The sequence below is a fragment of the Sus scrofa genome, chromosome 6 (assembly GCF_054392235.1).
Source record: "Sus scrofa isolate SSC_HxYL_T2T_F1_AM1 chromosome 6, Sscrofa_HxYL_maternal_Yorkshire_Landrace_v2.0, whole genome shotgun sequence".
NCBI classification, from domain to species: Eukaryota; Metazoa; Chordata; class Mammalia; order Artiodactyla; family Suidae; genus Sus; species Sus scrofa.
In genome coordinates this window covers 92,896,382-92,918,450 of record NC_139388.1, presented here as the reverse complement: position 1 = coordinate 92,918,450, position 22,069 = coordinate 92,896,382, and the positions used below count along the sequence as shown (strand labels likewise).

The window sequence follows — 22,069 nt, the reverse complement described above, 5'->3', positions numbered from 1 at the left end:
CCCTGTTAAAGAGGACATTTGGTTGGTAACCTTGAAATTCAAGCGTCTCCTCTTCATCAGACATTTTTCATATATTTTATCACTGATATGTGAAAAGAGTCTCATGAGGTAGCTGGTAACTATTTCCATGTAACAGCTTAAAGTATGTCGAGAGAGGAAACAACTTGCCCAAGAAGCTACATCCCGAAGTTTGAATCTTGATCTGCTACTGAGGGTTCCTAGGTGTGTGTGCGCGCGCGCGCGCGCGCGCGCGCGGCGCAAGCGGGGCGTTGGGGGGGGGTGAGCGGAGAACTATCCTTCGCAATTGCAGACACACACGCCATTTATCTGGGGCCTCGGGAAAGGGCAGCCAAGAACTGAGCTGCCCCAGTTCTCACTTCTGGGTTGGAAATCCCCGCGCAAAGGGCTCGGTCTTTCTCGGTTGCCGCCCGGTCCCATCAGGACCTGGCTCCGGGCCTCACAGCCTGGGCTGCAGAGCAAAAGCCCTTCGACCTTGAGGGTCACCACGCGGTCTCCGGCCTTTGCCCAGTCCAGGTGCGGAACGGCGGGCCGCAGCATAGGCGACCGACTCCTCAGGCCAGGTTCTGCCCCCCCACCCCTCCCCGGTCACATGGACGCGCCTTCCGCAGCCAGGAGTGCCGGGCGGAACGAACCACGAGGAAAAGATGGGGGAGGCGCCGAGGGCAGTGGGTCAGCGCCCCGCGGGGCAGGTGGGCGGGTTCTATCGCCTCAAGCCGGCCCGCCAGCCAGTCAGCGGGCGCGAGGGGCGGGCCGGCGGGCGCGCGCGCCGCGCCCCGCAGCGCCCCCTGAGGGGCGGCGGCGGGAGCTGGTTCCGGCTGCGCGCGCAGCGGTGGTGGCGGCGGCGCGATCGGCCGGGCTGTAACCGTCGTCAGTCCGGTAGCGGCTGGAGCGGCAGCGGCGGCCGGGCACGGCGCGAGGCTACGCCACAGGGCAGCAGCGGCAGTGGGGACAGCGGCGGTAGCCGGAGACGCAGAGGCGGCCGCAGCAGCAGCAGCAAGACGGACTCGTGGACACGCGCCGCCGCCGCCGCCGCCGGGCCGGGCCGGGTGTCGCGCGCCGAGGCTGGGGGGGAGTCGTCGCCGCCACCGCTACCGCCGCCGCCGCCGCCGCCGAGGTGACTGAGGAGAGAGGCGCCTCCTCGCTCCCGCCGCCGCCGGACTTCAATGCCCAGTCCCCAGCTCGCCAGCGTGAGTGCGCTGCCCCCGGGCGGCCCCCGCGCCGGCTCCCGGGGCCTCAGGGCAGGGGAGGGCGGGAGGCGCCGCAGCCATTAGTGCAGGCCCGAGACACGTCCCCGGAAGGAGGGCAGGGCCGGGCCCGGGGGCGGGGGGAGCGCGACCGGGAAGCGTGGAGAGCGAGGGTGGGTGAGGAAGGGGGAGGATCGCGCGTGTGGGAGGGGAAGGGTCGAGTGCTGTGTGCAAGAATGGTGACTTGTGGGTTGGGGGGAATGTGCGTGCGTGAGGGCGAGTGTGAATTGGGGACGGGGCTGCGCGTGCAGGCGGGGAGAGGGAGCGTGGCGAGGAGAAAGTGTGACGGGGGAGTTGGGAGCAGTCTGCGTGTGTAGTGGAGAGTAGGGGGGAGTGTGAGTCGGGGGCGGTAAGGGGGACGGTGTCAGGATGGTGGGGGAGAGAGCGTCTATGGGTGGGTGTAGGGGAGAATGAGTGTGTGTGGGAGAGTGGGGAAAATGGGGAGAGTAAGTCGGGGAGGGAGTTGCGCGCATGGGGTACGCATGGGGTGGGGGGGAGAACGCGAGAGCAGTGTGAGAGAGAGGTTGGGGAGAAGGAGATGGCAGATGAGGGAGCGTGGAAGGGTGTGCCTGCGATTGTCCAGTGTGTCAGCAGGCATCCTGGAGGCTCTCCTGGATCGTTTTCCAGGGCCCTAGTGAACCAGGGTGTCCTGGATTAGGGAGTTATTTCCAGGAGCATATTGTCCCTGGGTCCTTGGGTTCACGTTATGAGGAAAGCGTACAAGAGTCTGTCCCAGTAGCACTGTCATCTTCTGGCTCCGTGCTTTTTGTTGTTGTTATCCCCCTCTCCCTCGTTTCATGATAGGGACATAAGTTTTCCTATTTGTCAGACATCTATCTGATTGGCATCCCATCCTTATCTGGGGTTCTGAGAGCTAACTAAAACTTGTATATTGTCCAGGATTCTAGGCTCTTGCCTTTAGAGTTTGTAAAGTACTGCTAGTTTTTTCAGGTGAAAGATATTTTATTGTTTGGGTAAATTAAAGCAATGCTTTTTAGGTTTTAGCTCTTTCCTAACCTTCTGGAGAGAAGCTTTTTAAGAAATAATGATAATGATGATAATAATAATGATGTAACATGTTGATGAGATGAACCATGGGCTAGTTTATTATTTTCTGGAATTTGTCGAGAAACATGTAAAGTTTCTAGAAGTTCTAGCATCACTGTAGGCATTCAGCAAATGCTTGTCTGTTTGGAGTCACCAAACTGTAGCTACTGCTGGGTAGTTCCTTGCTGCCATTCTCTGTGTTACAGAGTAGTTTCAGACAGGAAGTGAGTTATGCCTTGTTGAATGTCCAAAAGGAAATTAAGGCTTTAGAATGACACAGTATTAAGGCTTCATCATCACTTGCCAGCATACCATTGTGTTGGTCAGATGGTTAGAAGTTGCTTTCTGGTTATTTGGTGTTCATTTTAAAAGTTGTTTCATATTGGATAGTGAATGGGCTAATCGTGGTAGACTTTTCCTAGGTTCTTGTGTTGTAGAAGAGGAGTACATTGATACGGGTTTTGTAGTATAGTGATAGGAAGTCTCTTAGTAGTTGGGCGTCTTTTCCATATAAGCAAAGAGTAGTATGGTCCTTTTGTTAGTAGGCCTGATAGAATTACAAGCAAAAGCACTGATGTGTAATTAGAGGTCAGAAATTTTATTTTTCTTACATTGTCTTTTTTCTTGATCACTAGTATGCTCTCCACTTTCAGAAATAGTAAATAGTATTGTTAGTATTCAGTGGGGGACTCAGTTAACTAATTAGTATTAAGTGCCTACTATGTACCAGGTACTTTTTATACTCTCATTCAGTTCTCATAGCTACTATTAAAAGGTGGTAGGTGTCCTCATTTGCATTCATTTGGCACATATTGAGTGGTTTCTATTTGCCAGGCATTAGGGATACAGTGATGAGCCCTCATTGACTAACAGTGATGAGATGAAGATATATAGAGACTCACAGAGGTTAAGTAACTTGTCCCAGGTTACAAGGTAATAAGAATGTGAGTTGGATTAAAAACCCAGGTCAGTCTGACTCCAAAGTCCTTACTTTTGCACTACATCATTAACTACTCTCGCAATAGGTTGTCTCACTTTGAGGTTTCTCATCCACAGAGCAACCCAGCAGCTTGTACAGATGAGAGAGGTTGAAGTTAATGTGGAAGACTGAATGGCTGGGGGCAAGGAGATCATTTAGGAGATGCCGACTTGAGGCTCTGTGGGGCCTAAGTTAGGCTAGGCTTTTATGTGGGTGGAGACTCTGCCTTGAAACTCTCTTGGGGCCTCGGGGTGTGTGCTTTGAGACAGAGTTTTTATGAGGCACCTGGGATGTGTCTGGGAGAGGAAAGTCTGATTAAAGAAACCCAGCAGCCTTTTATGTTTTTTTTTGGGGGGGGGGGAGAGAAGAAGAGTATATTTATTGGGGCTAAGAGTCAACCAGAAGTTGTCAGTTCTTTGTGAAAGTTTTTCTCATCAGCCTTGTGGAATATTTACTTCAGGAGATTGTGGTCAAATGAGAAAATATATATGAAAGCACTTTTTAAATTATAAATTGAAATACAGATTCAAAGTATTATCACTAAGACTTTTCTTCTAAGGCAATAGTTTGTTATATTTAGTAGCTGGAAAAAGTTACTAGCATTTTAGACCACCTATACCAATGAAAAACTATTTAGAACTGCTGAACTGGGTATATTCTGACTCAGAACAGCAAAAGTCAAACCACTCCCTCTGTGAGTCAGGCAAGTAATATTCAATTTGAACAAACCAAATTTATAGGCAGAAACCATTTACAACATCATTGAATTTTGGTGGCACTAGGGAAGAGTAAATGTTTGAATGCTTGTGCATATAACTTTCTTAAAAAGTTTGACAGTCCCATATTTATATTTTACTTGAAAAGACATTTGTGTGAACAAGGAAAAACAGATTTATTTTTCTTAAGATATAACTTTTTATTCACTTTGTTTTTAAAGATAGCATTTCTATATGAGGAAGTTATGGTTTTGAGACATAAAGTTGAAATTTAATGGAGATTTATTTTACAGGGTTTGACTGTACTGTTCCTTTTTTGTTGGAATATGGGATTGGTAACCAGTGATGCCTCTAGAAAAAGCATTTACAAATAAGATGCAGGGGAGAAGTATATACATTTTTAGCTGTTGCTCTTGGAAGAGTGAAACTTAAGTTAGAGTGAAGCCTAAGTTAGGTTGATTTCTTAAAGTGCTATCCTGTCAGGTGTACTACTTACTGAAGTTAGGGATCTTTAAACATTTCCAGCAGTTGGAAATCAGGATCTGTAGTTTCAACATGAAAGACCTAGTTATGTTTATTGAATTGGTAGTGGTAAAGATTTGAGGTCTTGGAATTCTTATAAAGTCCAACTTTATGCTTTAGGTTTCAACATTACCTTAAGAATCTTCTTTGTGCTAAATCATGAATCATCTCATTTAAAATTCATAATAATCCTGTGAATGATTAATTGGCATTCTTTTAATTTTACAGATAAGAAAATTGGTTTAGAGATCAATTATTGAATCATAATTAAAGAATATCAGTAAATAGATGGCAGTGGGTTTAAAAAAAATTTCCCCTCGGGGTTTAAATCTCTGGCTAACCTTTTTTTCCCCCAGTTAACTCTAGTCATTTTATGGAGAGGTATGTAGGAAATAGTAGATGTTAAGGAAGTTAGCCTTTTCTTTGCTTGAAATTTAGTTTTTAGGTTTTTTTTTTTTGTTTGTTTTTGTTTTTTTGTCTTTTTAGGGCTGTACCTGAGGCATGTGGAGTTTCCCAGGCTAGGGATCAAATTGGAGCTGTAGCTGCTGGCCTACACCACAGCCACAGCCATGTCAGATCTGAGCCCACATCTGAGACCTATACCACAGCTCATAGCAATGCTGGATCCTTAACCCACTGAGCGAGGCCAGGGATCGAACCTGTGTCTTTGTGGACGCTAGTCAGATTATTCCCCCTGAGCCAGACAGGAACTCCAGTTTTTAGCTTTCTTTTAAAAAGGATACTTAAGTTACTTCCATACTTTTTTTTTTTTTTTTTTTCTCTTTTTAGGATGTTGCTACTTTGAGATTTTTCTCAAGATACTAGTTGGTTATATAGAAACAGATGATTATTCTCTAAGTTTATAAAGCAAGAGTCCTTGATGTTACATTTCTGATAATTTTGTACCTTGGGTTTGTTAAATGAACATGGATGCTGCCAATTAAAGTTACTTCAGGAAATAGAGATTTGAGTCTATTAATGTGGAATATTAGAAGAATCTTTTCTCCATTTTCAACTTCAGAACTAGTATATGTATAGGGTTATCCTTCGTTTATTCTGGTTATTCTTCATTTAATTGCTTGAAACACATTACCTAGCTCTTTTGACCTCCTGGACACTCTCTTGAGATGTGAAGTCTTAAGAGGGTTGCTTGGTGTAGAGTTCAAGTGGATATTGTATGTGCATCTTTTGCTGCTTGAAGCTGTAGAGGTCTAAGCTAAACCAGAAACTGTCACTACTCCAGCACCTCCATGAAAGAAGTTGCACAGCACTGCAGGCTCTCTCTACTTTCTATAGTTACCCTGTGGAGTTACTAGGACGCAGGTGAGAAAATAACCTTTCTCCTGTGAGTGTTAATTAAGGTGGTTTCCCCTGCACTTGTTGTTTAATCAGTATAGATTTACAGCGCGTAAACTCTGCCAGAAAAATGGCTATGAGGGGCTGACAGATTATACCAACACTTTTTATTTCTGTGACTTGAATACAAATGTTTTTTGTTTGCCTGCACTGATTTCTTACTCGTAGGTTCTTTTTTTTCTTTTTTTGTCTTTTCTATGGTCGCTCCTGCAGCATATGGAGATTCCCAGGCTAGGGGTCTAATCGGAGCTGTAGCCACCGGCCTACAGCAACTCAGAATCTGACCTGTGTCTGCAACCTACACCACAGCTCACGGCAACGCCGGATCCTTAACCCACTGAGCAAGGCAAGGGATCGAACCCGCAACCTCATGGTTCCTAGTCGAATTTGTTAACCACTGAGCCACGACAGGAACTGCACACGTAGGTTCTGTAACACAGCATCCACTCCATTTTAAGTGGCCTAGAAACTAAATTTCATCATTTGAATATAAATTTACATTGTATAACATTCTTTTTTAAACTGTAAAAAATTTAAAGATTAAGCTTTTCTGTGACCCTTTCTTTGCTAGTTGAGCCTGTTTTGAAAAAATGTTTTGACCATTAGAACTGTCTTTACCTTTTAGAGAATCTGTTTATTTAATTCCTTAGTATTTTTGGGTTGAAATTTCATTCTTCTCAGAAAATGTTAATTCTTTTGGCATAAAATGAACATATGATATATTTGTTTTAGCAGATCAGATAAATGACTTTATATTTTTATTTCTACAGTGGTCAAAAATGTTGGCTCTTAACTAATGTATTGTTTGACAAGAATTCAAATTCATAATCAAGTCTGCTTTCTTCTGGTTGTCTTTTAGTTTTGAGATTTGAGCATAACTTCTTTGTACTCTTTTACTTTAAACATTCACCAGGTTGTACGACCACAGTCTTTGTAGATTGGTTTTATATACATATGTTGATACTTAACTGTTTTTAGTAGCAGAACAAATTGATGTTTCCCTCTTTCCATTATCAGTGACAAGCCTATCATGAGGGAACAGAGTGGTTAGTTCAGAAGGATATGAGTCATCAGTAGGATTTGTCAGCAAATTGAGAAGGATACATGGAAAAACAATAGATTCTAGTGACATTATTCTTCATTCCACACGTGTGGTAACGTTTTAAGTTTCCTTTTGGTGATTGGTTTAAATTATTCAGATAATTTAGATCTTTCTAGATGAAGAGCACATCAAATTTAAGTCATAGTACAATTCTGAATTGTTTTTTTAGTAAGATGAGATATTCTTTTGGAGGTCATCAACAAGTAGAATTTAGTTAAATTTGTATCTGTTTTCTAGGAAAAAGAATTCAACTATCAGGTAGGTTTTAGAAGCTGGGAGACTATTTTTGTGAACCGTGCTGATAATTAGTGGCACTGCTTAGTAGATCAGAAGATGCCCACCAACATGGCAATATTTGTTTTCTCTCAACAAGCAGAGTTTTTCCCTTACTACCACTCAACTTTTTATTTTATTTATTTATTTTTCAGCTATGCCTGTGGCATGTGGAAGTTCAGGGGTCGAACCTGAACCACAGCAGTGACCCATGTTGCTTCAAGTGACAACTTTGGACTTAAACCACTGTGCCACAAGAAGACTCCTACTCTGTTTTTTAAATTCCTGAGAGCTTTTATTGCATTTAAATTGGTCTGGAATTCTCAACGTAGTTAAGGACTCCTCGGAATTATCTAACTAAGGACTTAGTTCCTTTCTCAAGTCATGCTGCCATTGCCTGTCACTGTTTCTACCAGTCTTATAAAAGTTTTACCTTTCTTCAGAAGTCTTAATTAATCCTTCTCTTTTATTCATGCTTATTTTGTCTTCAAAGTTTGTAGCATTAATAATGAAATTTTAATGCTCATCAAATATTTTTCACCAACATTGATTCTTCCAGAATCTTGATCCTGAATGGTAATTGTATGCAGTGCACAAAGAATTCCATGAATGCTTGTTCTAAGATGAGATGTGCTGCATTTTAGTATCTTTTAGAGCTATATTGTTCCTCATCTTGGTAAACATTTGGAGGAAGAGTGCACGAAAAATGAAATTTTGCATTCTTTTTTTTTTTTTTTTTTTTTGGCCCCCAATGGCCGAGGCATATTCAATCCCTAGGCCAGGGATTGAATCTGAGCTGCAGCCATGGCAGTGGCAGATCCTATAATGCACTGTGCTGTGCCGGGGATCGCACCTGCACCTTCACAGCAACCTGAGCCACTGCAGTAGGATTCTTAACCCACTGTGCCACAGGAGTAACTCCCTAAATTTTGCATTCTTTGAGAAGAGAAAAAAGGTGGATCCATGTTGAAGTAAGCTAGTGAGCTAAGAATAATAACTCCTTGGACAAGTTCCCATCGTGGCACAGTGGTTAACGAATCTGACTAGCATTCATGAGGACGCAGGTTCGATCCCTGGCCTTGCTCAGTGGATTAAGGATCCTGAGTTGCTGTGGCTTTGGCTGGCAGTTGCAGCTCCGATTCAATCCCTGGCCTAGGGAGATTCCCCTAGCCTGGGAACCTCCATATGCCGCAGGTGTGGCCCTAAAAAAAAAGAAAAAAAAAGAATAATAACTCCTTGACATGACATTATAAAACTATTTTACCATTTTAACTTCACATTCATATGTGAAAAAGCTGCTTTCACTGTATGATTTCTAAAGATTTTTTAATGTATTTCATAAAAATAAACATCAAGTCATTATTGGGCAGACAGTATATTTTAAAAGGCCACCAGCAGCTCCAAATTGAATAATTTGGGTTTTTCTCTGTTTATCTTGTCCTGTACTCATGCACAGAGAGAGACGGTTGTGAAGTATAATGCGACTTATAAGAAGCAACTTTAGGAGAGAAAGTGAAGTGTAATTTACTTAGGAGAAACTTGGACCAAAGTGCCCTAACAGCAGAAAAATTTCTGGGGCTCAAACAAAAGATTTATGCTGACAAGATGTAATTTGCAATGTTTTTATTCTGTATTCTGTACATAGAGAGCTTCTTTCCTCCCTTTTGGTGGTGGGTACTAGAACAGAACCTTTAAATGTGCTCAATACATTACACAAAATGGGGAAATGAAAGAGTTAAGCTGACCCATAAACTGCTAAGCTATGAAACATATATTTTAAATAATGCTAACAATAGCCTGGAAGTTTTTGCTTTGCATGCTGCTCCTGTGCTGTAGGTTATTTTGAAAGGTGATTCAAATAACCTTTTCCCAAGTATCTATTTTGCAACCTCAGGGAACTTGCAGCTGTTACGGTTATTCTAACTGTCCTGATATAGCTCAGAAAACATTTCAGAGTGGTGTTGACAGGGTGAATTCAGGTGTCCTTTTTGGTTTTTACTACTGAATTTGCTTTATTATAATTGAAGTTCAGAATCTCCAATGTGTTTCTTTGTTAATGAAATAATTGATTCAGTGGTTCTTGGGTTAATGTATGTATAGTGATGTTGGAAACTAAATTAAAATGATTAAGACTTAATAAGTTCTCCAGGAAAATTATTTAGCCTTTTGAGATTAAAGAAAAAAGGATGGAAGGAAAACAAAAAAATAACAAGATTTCATTATATGAGAATGCAGCCGAATTTGAGATAGTTCTCTGTTGTGTAAAGGAGGTTACCAGAGTTATTTAGGAAAAGAATGTGCTTAAACTTTATAATAAAGAGGCATGGGAGTCTTGAGATGTATACAAACTGAAGTCTTTAAACATAAAGCTCATGGAGAGGATAGCCATGATACCTTTGCCTGGAAATGAAAGTATGAATGAATAGAATCAATTTAATAGAGCTATTTAACTTGTGAGATTAATGTCCAATATTAGAATTATGTTTAGAATTAAAAAATTTTTTTGGTAAATTATTTTTTCAAATAATTTTTCTTAGAAAAAGCAAAAATTGGTCATAGTGCTGTTATCTCCACTTCAGTTTTACTTATGAAAGAAAAAATAACATATTTGGAAAAAGAGATTCAGCTGGAGAATTGCTAATCTTTAGGGGAGCAATGGAGTACAAATCGGAAAGTATATATTTTCAAGTGAGAATATTTAATGCAATTTTTGTCTTACAGTTATTTGTAGAGGTAGAAGTTACTAGAAAAGGTCAACTACTTCTAATCACCAGGGAACATATAAATTTGAAAACCACTCCCTTTTCATTTGAGTGGGAACTGAACCCACAGGACTTCAGAAAATAACTGTCACTGTTCTCAGAAGCAGGTGTGATTGTTGGTTACTTGCTTTCCTTTCCTTTTTGAGTGGTAGGCTATGTATGTCCTGCTGGTTCTGAAATGTTAAGATACTTTCCCACCATCAAGGTCATAATTTCTTTTTATAGAACCTGATTATTGATCTGTGTACTGGAACTTGATTTTCAAGTTCCCTCATTAAATGAGGAAGTAGAAAAGTGGGAATAACCAAGGGAGTAACTATGAAACTTTTTTTTTTTTTTTTTAGCAGTAATGAGCATTTTGCTATTTTCAGTTTGTTTACAGATATTTTGGATCTTAGTTTTCCCAGAATTTAATGGTACCTCTTATCAGTTCCCCAGGACTATAGTCAGTAGGAGAGAACTAACATTAATTTGGGAAGCTAGATGTATTCACTTTTAGTTTGATAAATGCATCAGTAGACAGATGAACAAAGATAAGTACTTTGGAGGAGTAGAACTCTTGTTTCTGCAGGGCTCTGATGAGTTGGGAGTAGGTTATGAAAGAAGAGTAAAAATTTCAGTTTGAGGCCAGTTAGCCAGAAGATGAATTTCTTAAAAAAAACTGAAGTTTAGTTGGTACAATATATTAATTTTAAGTGTGTAACAAATTAGAGTTTGAATACATTATGAAATGATCACCTATATGAATCTAGTAACCATCTGTCACCATAAAAAGTTATTATAGTATTATTGACTATATTCCTTATGCTGTATATTACATCCTCATGACATTTTATTACTGGAAGTTTGTACCTCTTAATTCCCTTTACCTATTTTGAACAGTCTCCCACCCAAAGATGAGTATTTAATTAGCATAGTCGAGTTGTCTTTAGTTTACAAGTTTTAGGATACTTTTTAATTTCAAATGGCCAAAATGGGAGTTCCCGTTGTGGCACAGTGGAAGCGAATCGGACTTGGAACGATGAGGCTGCGGGTTTGATCCCTGGCCTTGCTCAGTGGGTTAAGGATCCAGCGTTGCTGTGAGCTGTGCTGTAGGCCTGCAGCTGTAGCTCAGGTTCGACCCCTAGCCTGGGAACCTCCACATGCCATGGGTGCGGCCCCAAAAAAGACAAAACAAAAACACAAATGGTCAAAATGTAGTAGTTGTAGTAGTTCTTTACAGAGGAATTCCCTAACTTTTCTTCCTTGATGGTTATGAAGATTTTATGGTCCCTGCCCTTGCTCAGTGGGTTAACGATCCGGCGTTGCCGTGAGCTGTGGTGTAGGTTGTAGACGCGGCTCGGATCCCGAGTTGCTGTGACTCTGGCGTAGGCTGGTGGCTACGGCTCTGATTGGACCCCTAGACTGGGAATCTCCATATGCCGCGGGAGCGGCCCAAGAAATAGCAAAAAGCCAAAAAAAAAAAAAAAAAAAAAAAAAAAAAGATTTCATGTTCTCTTGTCTGAATAGTCCGTGCATATTAGATTCAGCTTCTATGAGTTCTTAACAGTTACTCAGGAACTTAACTCTTTTTTTCCACAGACCCCATATCCAGTCTGTGGACAAATCTTTTTGTTCTACCTCAAAGTATATCTTGAAACTGCTACTACTTTGGCCCAAGCTACCGTTATCTCTCCTGGATTATAATCAGGTTCCTACCAAATCTCCCTTCTTCCACCTTTACTGTTCATATGATCTGCCTCCATGTAATGTATAGAGTGATCCTTTTAAGCATAAATTGTTACTCTTGTTTGGAACCTCTTATTTCTCTCGGAATGATAGACATACACTTCTTTTGGCCTCTAAGTCTCTCTTTTTATTTCTGTGGCTATATTCATTCTCTTGACTTCCTTGCTCCAATAGCACTGGCCCCCTTGCTGTTCCTAGAACACTCCAAGCATGGCCTCACCTGATAACCTTTACAAGAGCTAATCCCTCTACTTAGAATGCTCCCTCAAATATCTCTTTGGCTCAGAACTCCAGGTCTAGGATAAAATGTCACTTTTTTCATTGAGGCATTTTCTGATAGCCTTTTTTAAGAGTGGAATCCCTTCTCCCTTTTGGCACTACACATTCCCTCGCTTTGAATTTTCTCCATAGTAGTGGCATATTTTATTGGTCTTTTTCTATTAATATATAAGGTCCATCCTGACATGAATTTTCCTTGTTGTTTACTGTTCTTTCTGCACCTATAAAAATATATACTTATTATGTGTCCGATATATATTTGTCTTTATAAGTTCTTCACTAGCCAAATAGGGAAAATGTCTAACCCTTCATGAGAATGAATTCTTTACTGTTGACAGATTATTTGTACTTATTTTGAGGGAAGTGCAGACATCTTCAGTGACGTGAAATGAATTAAAAAATTGTTGCAAGATTTTAGTCTTACATACCATATTATGCTTTCATGTTGTCTGCTTGTGGAAACCAAGCTGACTCAAATTTGCATGACTTCCTGTAGAGTTAATGGTAAGAAAAATAAATGTATGCTTGTTCTTCAGACTTTTGCTTTTAGATTTATTTTCCTTATTTCTTTCCTTCCTTCTTTCCTTCTTTTTTTTTTTTTTTTTTTTTTTTGGCTTTTTGCTATTTCTTTGGGCCGCTCCCGTGGCATATGGAGGTTCCCAGGCTAGGGGTCAAATCGGAGCTGTCGCCATTGGCCTACGCCAGAACACAGCAACGCAGGATCCGAGCCGTGTCTGCAACCTACACCACAGCTCACGGCAACGCCGGATCGTTAACCCACTGAGCAAGGGCAGGGACCGAACCCGCAACCTCATGGTTCCTAGTCGGATTCGTTAACCACTGCGCCACGACGGGAACTCCAAGAAGAAAGGCTTTTCCTTCTTTCTTTCTTTTGTCCGCCACACGCAAAGCGTATGGAAGTTCCCAGGCTAGGGGTCAAATCAGAGCTGTAGCTGCCGGCCTACACCACATTAACAGCAGCACAGGATGTCAGCCAATCTGCAACCTACACCATAGCTCATGGCAAAGCCGGATCCTAAACCCACTGAGTGAGGTCAGGGATCGAACCTACAATGTCATAGCTCCTAGTTGGATTCGTTTCTGCTGCACCATGGTGGGAACTTCTAGATTTTCTTTTCTTTCCTTTTTTTTTGGTATGCAGTGGCTTGATGTGGGATCTCAGTTCTCAGACCAGCGATTGAATCTTAACTACTAGACTACCAAAGAACTCCCTAGATTTTAATTTCTAAGATCTAGAGTTTTTCATTGTGTATTTATTTTTTATTTAAAAATTTTATTATACTTGATTTACAGTGTTCTGTCAATTTCTGCTGTACAGCCAAGTAACCCGGTTATACATATATACACATTCTTTATTTCACATTATCCTCCATCATGTTCCATTACAAGTGATCAGATATAGTTCCAGAATCTCATTGCTCATCCATTCCAAATGCATTAGTTTGCATCTACTAACCCCAAAGTCCCAGTTCCTCCCCCTCATTCTTGGCATCTTGGCAACCACAAGTCGGCTCTCCATGTCTATGAGTGTGGGTTTTTTTTTCCTCACGTAAGAATCATGTTTACTGGGGCTGGGGGGGAGTGAGCTCAGTGGGAACGGGGGGTGTGTGGGTGGAGGGGGGCCAGGTAGCCCCCACCCACTGGCACAGTGGCTCCTGTGGTCATGCTGCTCCGTCACTCAGCAGGAAGAAGATGGTGTCCATCACGTTCTCCAAACCTGCCCCCAGTGGGATCTGGTCCAGCATGGTCTTGGCCTTCTGGGGGTTGTTGCTGCAGTGTGCCTGGCCCACGGGTGTCATCACCACTGTGGGGTTCACTGCTTTCACACAGATCTTGTGCGGCCCAAGCTCCAGAGCCATCACCTTGGTCAGCATGTCCAAGGCACCCTTGGTGGGACAGTAGATGCTATGATCAGTCAGTGCACACTGGGACGACTGGCTGGAGACATTCACAGTGGACCCCAGAGCTCTCTGAGCTATCAAGCCTTGGGCCACGACCTGGGACACCTGGATGACAGCCTGAAGGTTCACTTCAGAAGACCTTTGCCCTCCCCAGTAATGAGTACCCAGCGCCCCGTGAGCCCCATCTCTGTGAGGTCCGGCTCCACTCTGGGCGCTATGTAGGCTGAACTCAAGTTTGTTCCTTTTCTGTATACATAGGTTCATTTGTGCCATATATTAGATTCCAGATATAAGTGGTATCATATGGTATTTGTCTTTTTTTTTTTTTTTTTGCTTTTTTAGGGCTGCATCAGTGGCATATGGAAGTTCTCAGGCTAGGGGTCGAATTGGAGCTACGGCTGCTGGCCTATGCCACAGCCACAACAATGCCGGATCCCTGACCCAGTGAGTGAGGCCAGGGATCAAACTTGCATCCTCATGGGTACTAGTGGGGATTCATTTCCACTGCTCCACAGTGGGAACTCTTAAGGATTGTTTCTAATGAATATCAAAAGTCACCAGAGTGATGTTTTTGTTTGCCCCCACATTTCCCTCCCCATCCCCCCAGAGTTACCCAAATGCTAGTAGGATATGAGTGGATTGACAGGATTTTTTAAAAGATGCTGAATGAGTTAGTTTAGATTATATTAAATGGGGCTGATTTTTTTTTGTCTTTTTGCCTTTCCTAGGGCCGCACCCGCAGCATATGGAGGTTCCCAAGCTAGGGGTCAAATAAGAGCTGTAGCCTTTGGCCTACACCAGAGCCTACACACAGGCTCCTAGCCGCGTCTGCAACCTACACCACAGCTCACAGCAATGCCAGATCCTTAACCCACTGAGCAAGGGCAGGGATCGAACTCGCAACCTCATGGTTCCTAGTCTGATTCGTTAACCACTGTGCCACGACGGGAACTCCTAAATGGGGCTGATTTTATAAAGTTCCCTCATTCCCTTGAGTTTTCTACATTTATATTTGAACTTAGAATTACAGTTGCCAAAGCAGGTTTGGACTTTTACTCAGTAATTAAATATCTTTAACAAAGCTGTCCATCTGGAATTGTGTAGGTACAGCCTTACCTGGGACAGAGGGACTAGCTCTTTTGAGGCACTTGGTAATCCAGTGGTTATAGCACTGTTAAGGACATAGTTAAATTGTAAATCATTGTAGAGTTCCTTATCACCCTAGAATTAGAAGTAAAACGTGAAGGTAATATATGTATGTGGGAAAAAAATTGAACCTGTTCAGAAGTTATATATTGTAAATAATGCTCCTGGCCTCCAGTTCCAGTTCCTTCCACCCCCAGGCAATCACTGTTACCTTTTTTCTTGTTACTTTCCAAATAATCCAGGGGAATGAAAACATGTACAGTACTCATAAGTATTTTCATGTATATTGTTCAGACTGTCATGTACCTTGCTCTTTTCACTTATCAGTGTCTCTTAGCCATCTTCCCGTATCTGTTTTATTTTTTAACCTCTGAATAGTTATCTGTTTGAACATTGTGCCATGATTAAGTGATGGATATCGTGTTATTTCATGCATTTTGCCTTTTAATTCTCATCTAGGTAGATGTTAGCAGTACAGTATTGATACTGGACAGAGACTTAACATATCCCTTGTCAGAGTTATATGTAGCCTCTGTTGTTTTACTAATTTAGTCTTACTGGCAGTACAGTATCTTAGTGTGGTAGGCCTCTGCTTGCTTGCTCTTCTTCCAGCTTCCTCTTTCTTCATTCTACTTTTCTCCTTTCCTCCTCCTTAATTTAAAAGGACTTTTTCTGTGCCAGACCACCCTCTCTAATTTTTTAGTGAAGTTATATTCTTTTGTTAAAAATGGAAATGTCCCAAATTTAGTATTTTAAAAGTTAGGTTCTGTAAAAGATAAAGGGTGAAGATGGATGTGTATTTGAATTATTTTATTTTTTAAGTAGTAGAACAGAGTTAATACAGAGAAAACTTTTTTTTTTTTTTTTTTTTGTCTTTTGTCTTTGTCTTTGTTGTTGTTGTTATTGTTGCTATTTCTTGGGCCGCTCCCGCGGCATATGGAGGTTCCCAGGCTAGGGGTTGAATCGGAGCTGTAGCCACCGGCCTACGCCAGAGGCACAGCAACGCGGGATCCGAGCCGAGTCTGCAACCTACACCACAGCTCACGGCAACGCCAGATCGTTAACCCACTGAGCAAGGGCAGGGATCGAACCCTCAACCTCATGGTTCCTAGTCGGATTCGTTAACCACTGCGCCACGACGGGAACGCCTCCAGAAAACTTTTAGAAGAAAGTTTTCCTCTAGGTATACAGGCGCTGAGTTTATGCTAAAATGTAGGGCTCTGTTACTTTTCCAGCTGTGGTAAATTGTTCTTTTTTTTTTTTTTTTTTTTTCCCTTATAGATTGTTTGCTTTGGATTTTTTTTTTTTTTTTTTTTTTTTTTTTTTTTGTCTTTTTGCCATTTCTTGGGCTGCTCCCGCGGCATATGGAGGTTCCCAGGCTAGGGGTCGAATTGGAGCTGTAGGCCCTGGCCTACGCCAGAGCCACAGCAACGCGGGATCCGAGCTGAGCCACGTCTGTGACCTACACCACCGCTCACGGCAACGCCAGATCGTTAACCCACTGAGCAAGGGCAGGGACCGAACCCGCAACCTCATGGTTCCTAGCCATATTCATTAACGACTGCGCCACGACGGGAACTCCTTGCTTTGCATTCTTATGGGTGTCACAGAAATTCACATTAGTTTATCTGAATTGACAGATGCAAGAACATTTAACTGTTAATGCGTCGTTGAATTTTTTGGAGGGGGGGAAGGAACAAAGCTTATTATCATGGACCTGTTAACACTGATAGAACATACTGTTTCATTTGGCAGAAATTCCTTTCTGGGAATCTTAGTTTGGTATTAAGAATTGAAAATCTAATAATGACTTATCCTTATCCCTGGAAGTGCTCCTTCCAAAATGAGCTTGGAGAAATAAGATGGGATAAAGGTTGTTCTGTTTGCTGAGCAGACAAACACTGATGACGACGAGGTAGAAAACTTAATGCTAGAGCTGTAACCTTTTAAGCCTGGCTATTAGGACAATGCTGGTCTTTCAGTGCCTCTCTCAGCTGACACATATTACTGAGATAACATCATTAAACCAAAGGGATTCAAACAGGTTAGAATTTCGTTGTGTTTTGCACTGCATGCAAACCATTGTGCTTTGAGTAGTTACTTTAATAATCTTTTCTCCCCTTATTATAAGGTCATAGAGTTGCAAGTGAACATCCAAGCAAATATTTGAGAAAAGTTACACTTTCACGAAAAAAATTATGACTTGAAAAATATGTGGGTACCTCCATTAGTCAAAATTGAAGGAAAAATAAATAAGGAGTTAGGAGACCTGGTTTCTTCTCCTGGATCTGCTACTAATTCACATCGTGGTCTTAGTTAAGTCATATTAACCTCTCTATCTCAAACATCACTGTTTTTTTTCTTTCTTTTTTTTTTAAGGTCAGTGTACTTGATTTCTTAAGTTTCTGCTAATCTTAAAATTCCTTGACTGAGAGTTCCTGTCATGGCGCAGCAGAAATGAATCCGACTAGAAACCGTGAGGTTGTAGGTTAGATCCATGGCCTCACTCAGTGGATTAAGGATCCGGTGTTGCCATGAGCTGTGGTGTAGGTCACAGGCATGGCTCAGATCCTGTGTTGCTGTGGCTGAGGTGTAGGCCAGCAGCTGCAGCTCCGATTGGACCCCTAGCATGGGAACCTCCATATGCCACGGGTGTGGCCCTAGAAAGCAAAAAAAAAAAAAAAAAAAACTCCTTGACTGAACAAGAAGAACGCTATAAAATGTGTACTCTGAAGTGGCTGTGTTTTTAGGGCTGTAGTTAGAATTATGAGTTAGGAAGAATGATGGTATGTATTTTTATTTTTCTTACTTGGAATGTAGAGGTTTTGTATGTTTACTGAAATGAATAATTCATTCTGCTGAGGTTTTAAAGGTCTTATAATGCCCTTTTGAATTTCTTGTCTATCATACTTTAGGATTATTTCAGTTTTTTTTTTTTTTTTTTTTTTTTTTTGGTCTTTTTGCTTTTTCTGGGGCCACTTCCACGGCATGTGGAGGTTCCCAGGCTAGGGGTCTAATCAGAGCTGTAGCCACCGGCCTACGCCAGAGCCACAGCAACTAGGGATCCAAGCCGAGTCTGTGACCTACACCACAGCTCACGGCAATGCCAGATCCTTAACCCACCGACCAAGGCCAGGGATTGAACCCTCAACCTCATGGTTCCTAGACAGATTCGTTAACCACTGCCACGATGGGAATTCCCTATTTCAGTTTTACACTTGTGTCTGTGGTAATATAGTCAAAAGTATCTAATTTATAAAATAAAATGCCATAAGAATCTCATAAAAAGAAGACTTGAAGAGAGATGATTAGGCTTGAAAGTTTGAGGCTTAGATTTGTCTTTATCTGTTTCAGTTTTTTTTTTTTTTTTTTTGTCTTTTTAGGGCCATACCCACAGCATATGGAGGTTCCTAGGCTAGGGGTCCAATCAGAGCTGTAGCTGCTGGCCTACACCACAGCCACAGCAATGCCAGATCCGAACCACATCTGTGACCTACACCACAGCTCATGGCAACTCTGGATCCCTGACCCACTGATCGAGGCCAGGAATGGAACCCGCATCCTCATGGATACTAGTTGGGTTTGTTAACTGCTGAGCCACGATGGGAACTCCTATCTGTTTCAGTTTTTTTTTCTTGCAAGTGCTTCTGTAGTTACTGTCTTTCATCAATTTGGTCACAGTCATCTTTTTTAGAGTTCTTAAATGAGCATTTATTGATGGCTTAGTTCAAAGAGGCAGGTAAAAGAAGTGAGACCTTGTTCCTGTTTTCAGAGGAATATATGATTATGTTGACACTGCCTGAGCCAGCTATACAGGCCTAAAATAATATTAAAATTTCTGCCACTTCAGTTTCTTGCCTTGTTTTTGGTAGGGATTAATATTTGGACAGGAGGATGCTGTGTGTATCATTGACCTTTAAATGCTTTTGGACTCTTTGAGGTAGTGATGTGAGAAATGGTAAGAAGGTAAACCTGACGAGAAATGAGAGAATGGGAATCATACATTAATTGAGTCAGCTGGCATTTTGGTACCTTGGAAAAAATGCAGGACTAACAGAAGACTTGGGTTTGAATTTGGGCTCAACTAACTTACTTACCTTAGATAAATCACTTTTCTCATTCCTCATAGGTAGTAAAAACTGCTCAGAATTGTGAGGAAAAAAGACAACTTTTTGAAAGTACTTTATGAACTGATGTAATAATTGGGGCCAATGCATATATTTTGAATAGAAAGAATTAAATCCTCAAAGGAGAATTTTGGTAAATGATCTTTCAGCCATTTACAGATGGGTATGATTTTATGCAAAGTACTTAACCATCAAAATAGAAAAATAAGATCACTGTGAACTTTATGAAAAAGAGTCCATGGGGAAAGCCTTCTCGAAGTATTTTTTAATCATTTAAAAATGACTTAAAATGGGAGTTCCCTTGTGGCACAGTGGTTGTTAAGGATTCCATGTTGTCACTATGGCAGCTCAGGTCGATATTGTGGCGCAGGTTCAATACCTGACTCAAGAACTTCCATATACTGCAAGTGCGGCCAAAAAAAAAAAAAAAAAAAGATATAAAATGAATTTAGAAATTCAGTCATTTTAAAATGATAGAAACAATCTTATTAGTATGGAAACTTTATTGAACCTCATTTTGAAAAAAGACATACTTTACTTTTGAATCTATTTTAAAACTCTTGGTGTATGCTTTTATCCTATTCTCGATAGATGTCAGTAGTTTAGAGTTGGTGCTATGTCAGATGTCTTTGGGCTCATAAAGAATGTATTCTTGACTTTGGGTATTGTGTTTACTATGCTGTCAACCTCCAGTTCATTTAACTTATGCTTTTCTCCTCCAGGTTTTTCGTTGGAATATACGTTGCACATTTATGGCGATTCTGAGCGTGAGGGCAGACTTCTGCCAGGCTCAGCACAGCATTTCCGCTGACAAGTGAGCTTGGAGGTTCAATGTGCCATAATTAACATTGCCTTGAAGACTCTGGACACCGAGACTGGCCTCAGAAATAGTTGGCTTTTTTTTTTTTTTTTTTTAATTGCAAGCATATTTCTTTTAATGACTCCAGTAAAATTAAGCATCAAGTAAACAAAAGTGGAAAGCGACCTACACTTTTAACTTGTCTCACTAGTGCCTAAATGTAGTAAAGGCTGCTTAAGTTTTGTATGTAGTTGGATTTTTTTGGAGTCCGAAGGTATCCATCAGCAGACATCGAGGCCCAGATTGAATTTGGATTCAAGTGGATTCTAAATACTTCTGCTTATCTTGAAGAGAGAAGCTTCTTAAAGAATAAACAAGTTGAATAGAGAGAACACTGATTGATAATAGGCATTTTAGTGGTCTTTTTAATGTTTTCTGCTGTGAAACATTTCAAGATTTATTGATTTTTTTTTTTTTTCATTTTCCCCATCACTTTCACACACGCACACTCACACTTTTTATTTGCCATAATGAACCGTCCAGCCCCTGTGGAGATCTCCTATGAGAACATGCGTTTTCTGATAACCCACAACCCTACCAATGCTACCCTCAACAAGTTCACAGAGGTAAGATTGTAGCATGGTCTATCTTTTGGATTGATTTATAGGTAAAATCCCATTAAAGATTAAAAACCATTGTAAAGAAATCTGTGATTAGGGTGTGGATGGTCATTTGATCAATCTTTGAATTGAATTGAATTAGTTACAACAGATTTTTAAAAGAATGTTTAAGGAAATTGGGGAGATCTTAGAGATTACTTAGTACTGTGTTTTTTTCCTTATATCCTTTCAACATTATTACCATTTCTTTTGTTATGCTTTAATATTAAAGATAATTAATATTGAACGCTTAGTAACACCAGCACTACAATAAGCAGTTTTATGCATTATATCATTTACTCCTAATAACCCTATGAGGTTGAGGTATGGGTACTATTATTATTTATATCCTATAAATGAGGAAACTGAGGGTCACAGTGATTTAGCAGTTTGTCTAAAGGCATGCAGTATGTGGTAGAACTATCTCTGACACTGAAGTCTATTTCTACCTCACATGTTCTAAAACCACTTTTGATGAAAAGCTACCCTAGAATTACGTAGCAGTAGTAACCATCATGTACAAGGGTTCAGAAACCTAGGGGAAGGAAAGGTATTAGAGGTAGGTGTTTTTTTTTGTTTTTTTTTTTTTCTTTTCTTTTCTTTTCTTTTTAGTGCTGCACTCGCGGCATATGGAGGGTCCCAGGCTAGGGGTTGAATTGGAGCTGTAGCTGCTGGCCTACACCACGGCCATAGCAGTGCCAAATCTGAGCCGTGTCTGTGACCTACACCATAGCTTATGGCAACGCCAGATCCTTAACCCACTGAGGGAGGCCAGGGATTGAACCTGCAACCTCATGGTTCCTAGTCTTGGATTCATTTCTGCTGCGCCACAATGGGAATTCCTTAGAGGTAGCATTTTTTGGTCAGATCTTGAATTTTTTTCTATTGGTAGTAGTAAGGAAATTTTTGTACTTAAACATTTGAATGTTAGCTTTTTAATCATTCTCAAGTTTTTCAGTCTCAGTGTGATTTCTGTTGATGTATTTATGGAGGAGACTTAGAGAGCTAGATGAACTCCTAGAGATTCTAAATCTATCCTTCTCACTTGACATATGGCAGAAAACTGAGTTCAGAAGAGGTTTTGACTTGCGGAAGATCACAGATATTTACCATAAAAAATTCTGCCATAACCTTTCAGTGAACAGCTACTGTGGAGTTCTTTTAATGGGCTTTTATTTGTAGTTAAAAACACTTTTTAAATTCCTTACTCAATATATAATAACTTGAGTTTCTAAGAAAGTCTTTATAAGAAAATCTTTCTGTGAAAAGGAAAGTCCTTTAGCAATTAAAATAAACTTGTCTCTTTAGGTAACCAAATGATGACGCTTCTTGTAGGATATCACTGTTGCTACTTATTTATACTTTTAATTCTCTGAGCTTCTTAACT

The 22,069-nt window shown here is 41.1% G+C and overlaps 1 protein-coding gene, 1 long non-coding RNA gene and 1 pseudogene across 4 annotated transcripts in view; 1 reads left to right on the top strand and 2 right to left on the bottom strand.

Moving 5' to 3' along the window:
• Positions 1-852: 852 nt before the first annotated feature.
• Positions 853-22,069, top strand: part of PTP4A2 (protein tyrosine phosphatase 4A2) — a 32,557-nt gene continuing 11,340 nt past the window's right edge. Inside the window, exons 1-3 of one of the 3 annotated variants that reach the window (XM_021093390.2) lie at positions 1,091-1,208; positions 5,773-5,852; positions 19,947-20,649. In XM_021093390.2, the coding sequence (XP_020949049.1) occupies positions 20,554-20,649 (96 nt within the window). In that variant the 5' untranslated portion in view covers positions 1,091-1,208; positions 5,773-5,852; positions 19,947-20,553. 3 annotated transcript variants of the gene reach the window in all.
• On the bottom strand, positions 13,712-14,136 carry LOC100626635 (L-xylulose reductase pseudogene; annotated as a pseudogene).
• LOC146402655 (uncharacterized) lies at positions 16,047-19,658 on the bottom strand. Its single transcript, XR_014807433.1, has 2 exons — positions 18,181-19,658; positions 16,047-16,126 (listed from the first exon to the last, which is right to left on the bottom strand). It is a non-coding gene; the product is annotated as an uncharacterized LOC146402655 (long non-coding RNA).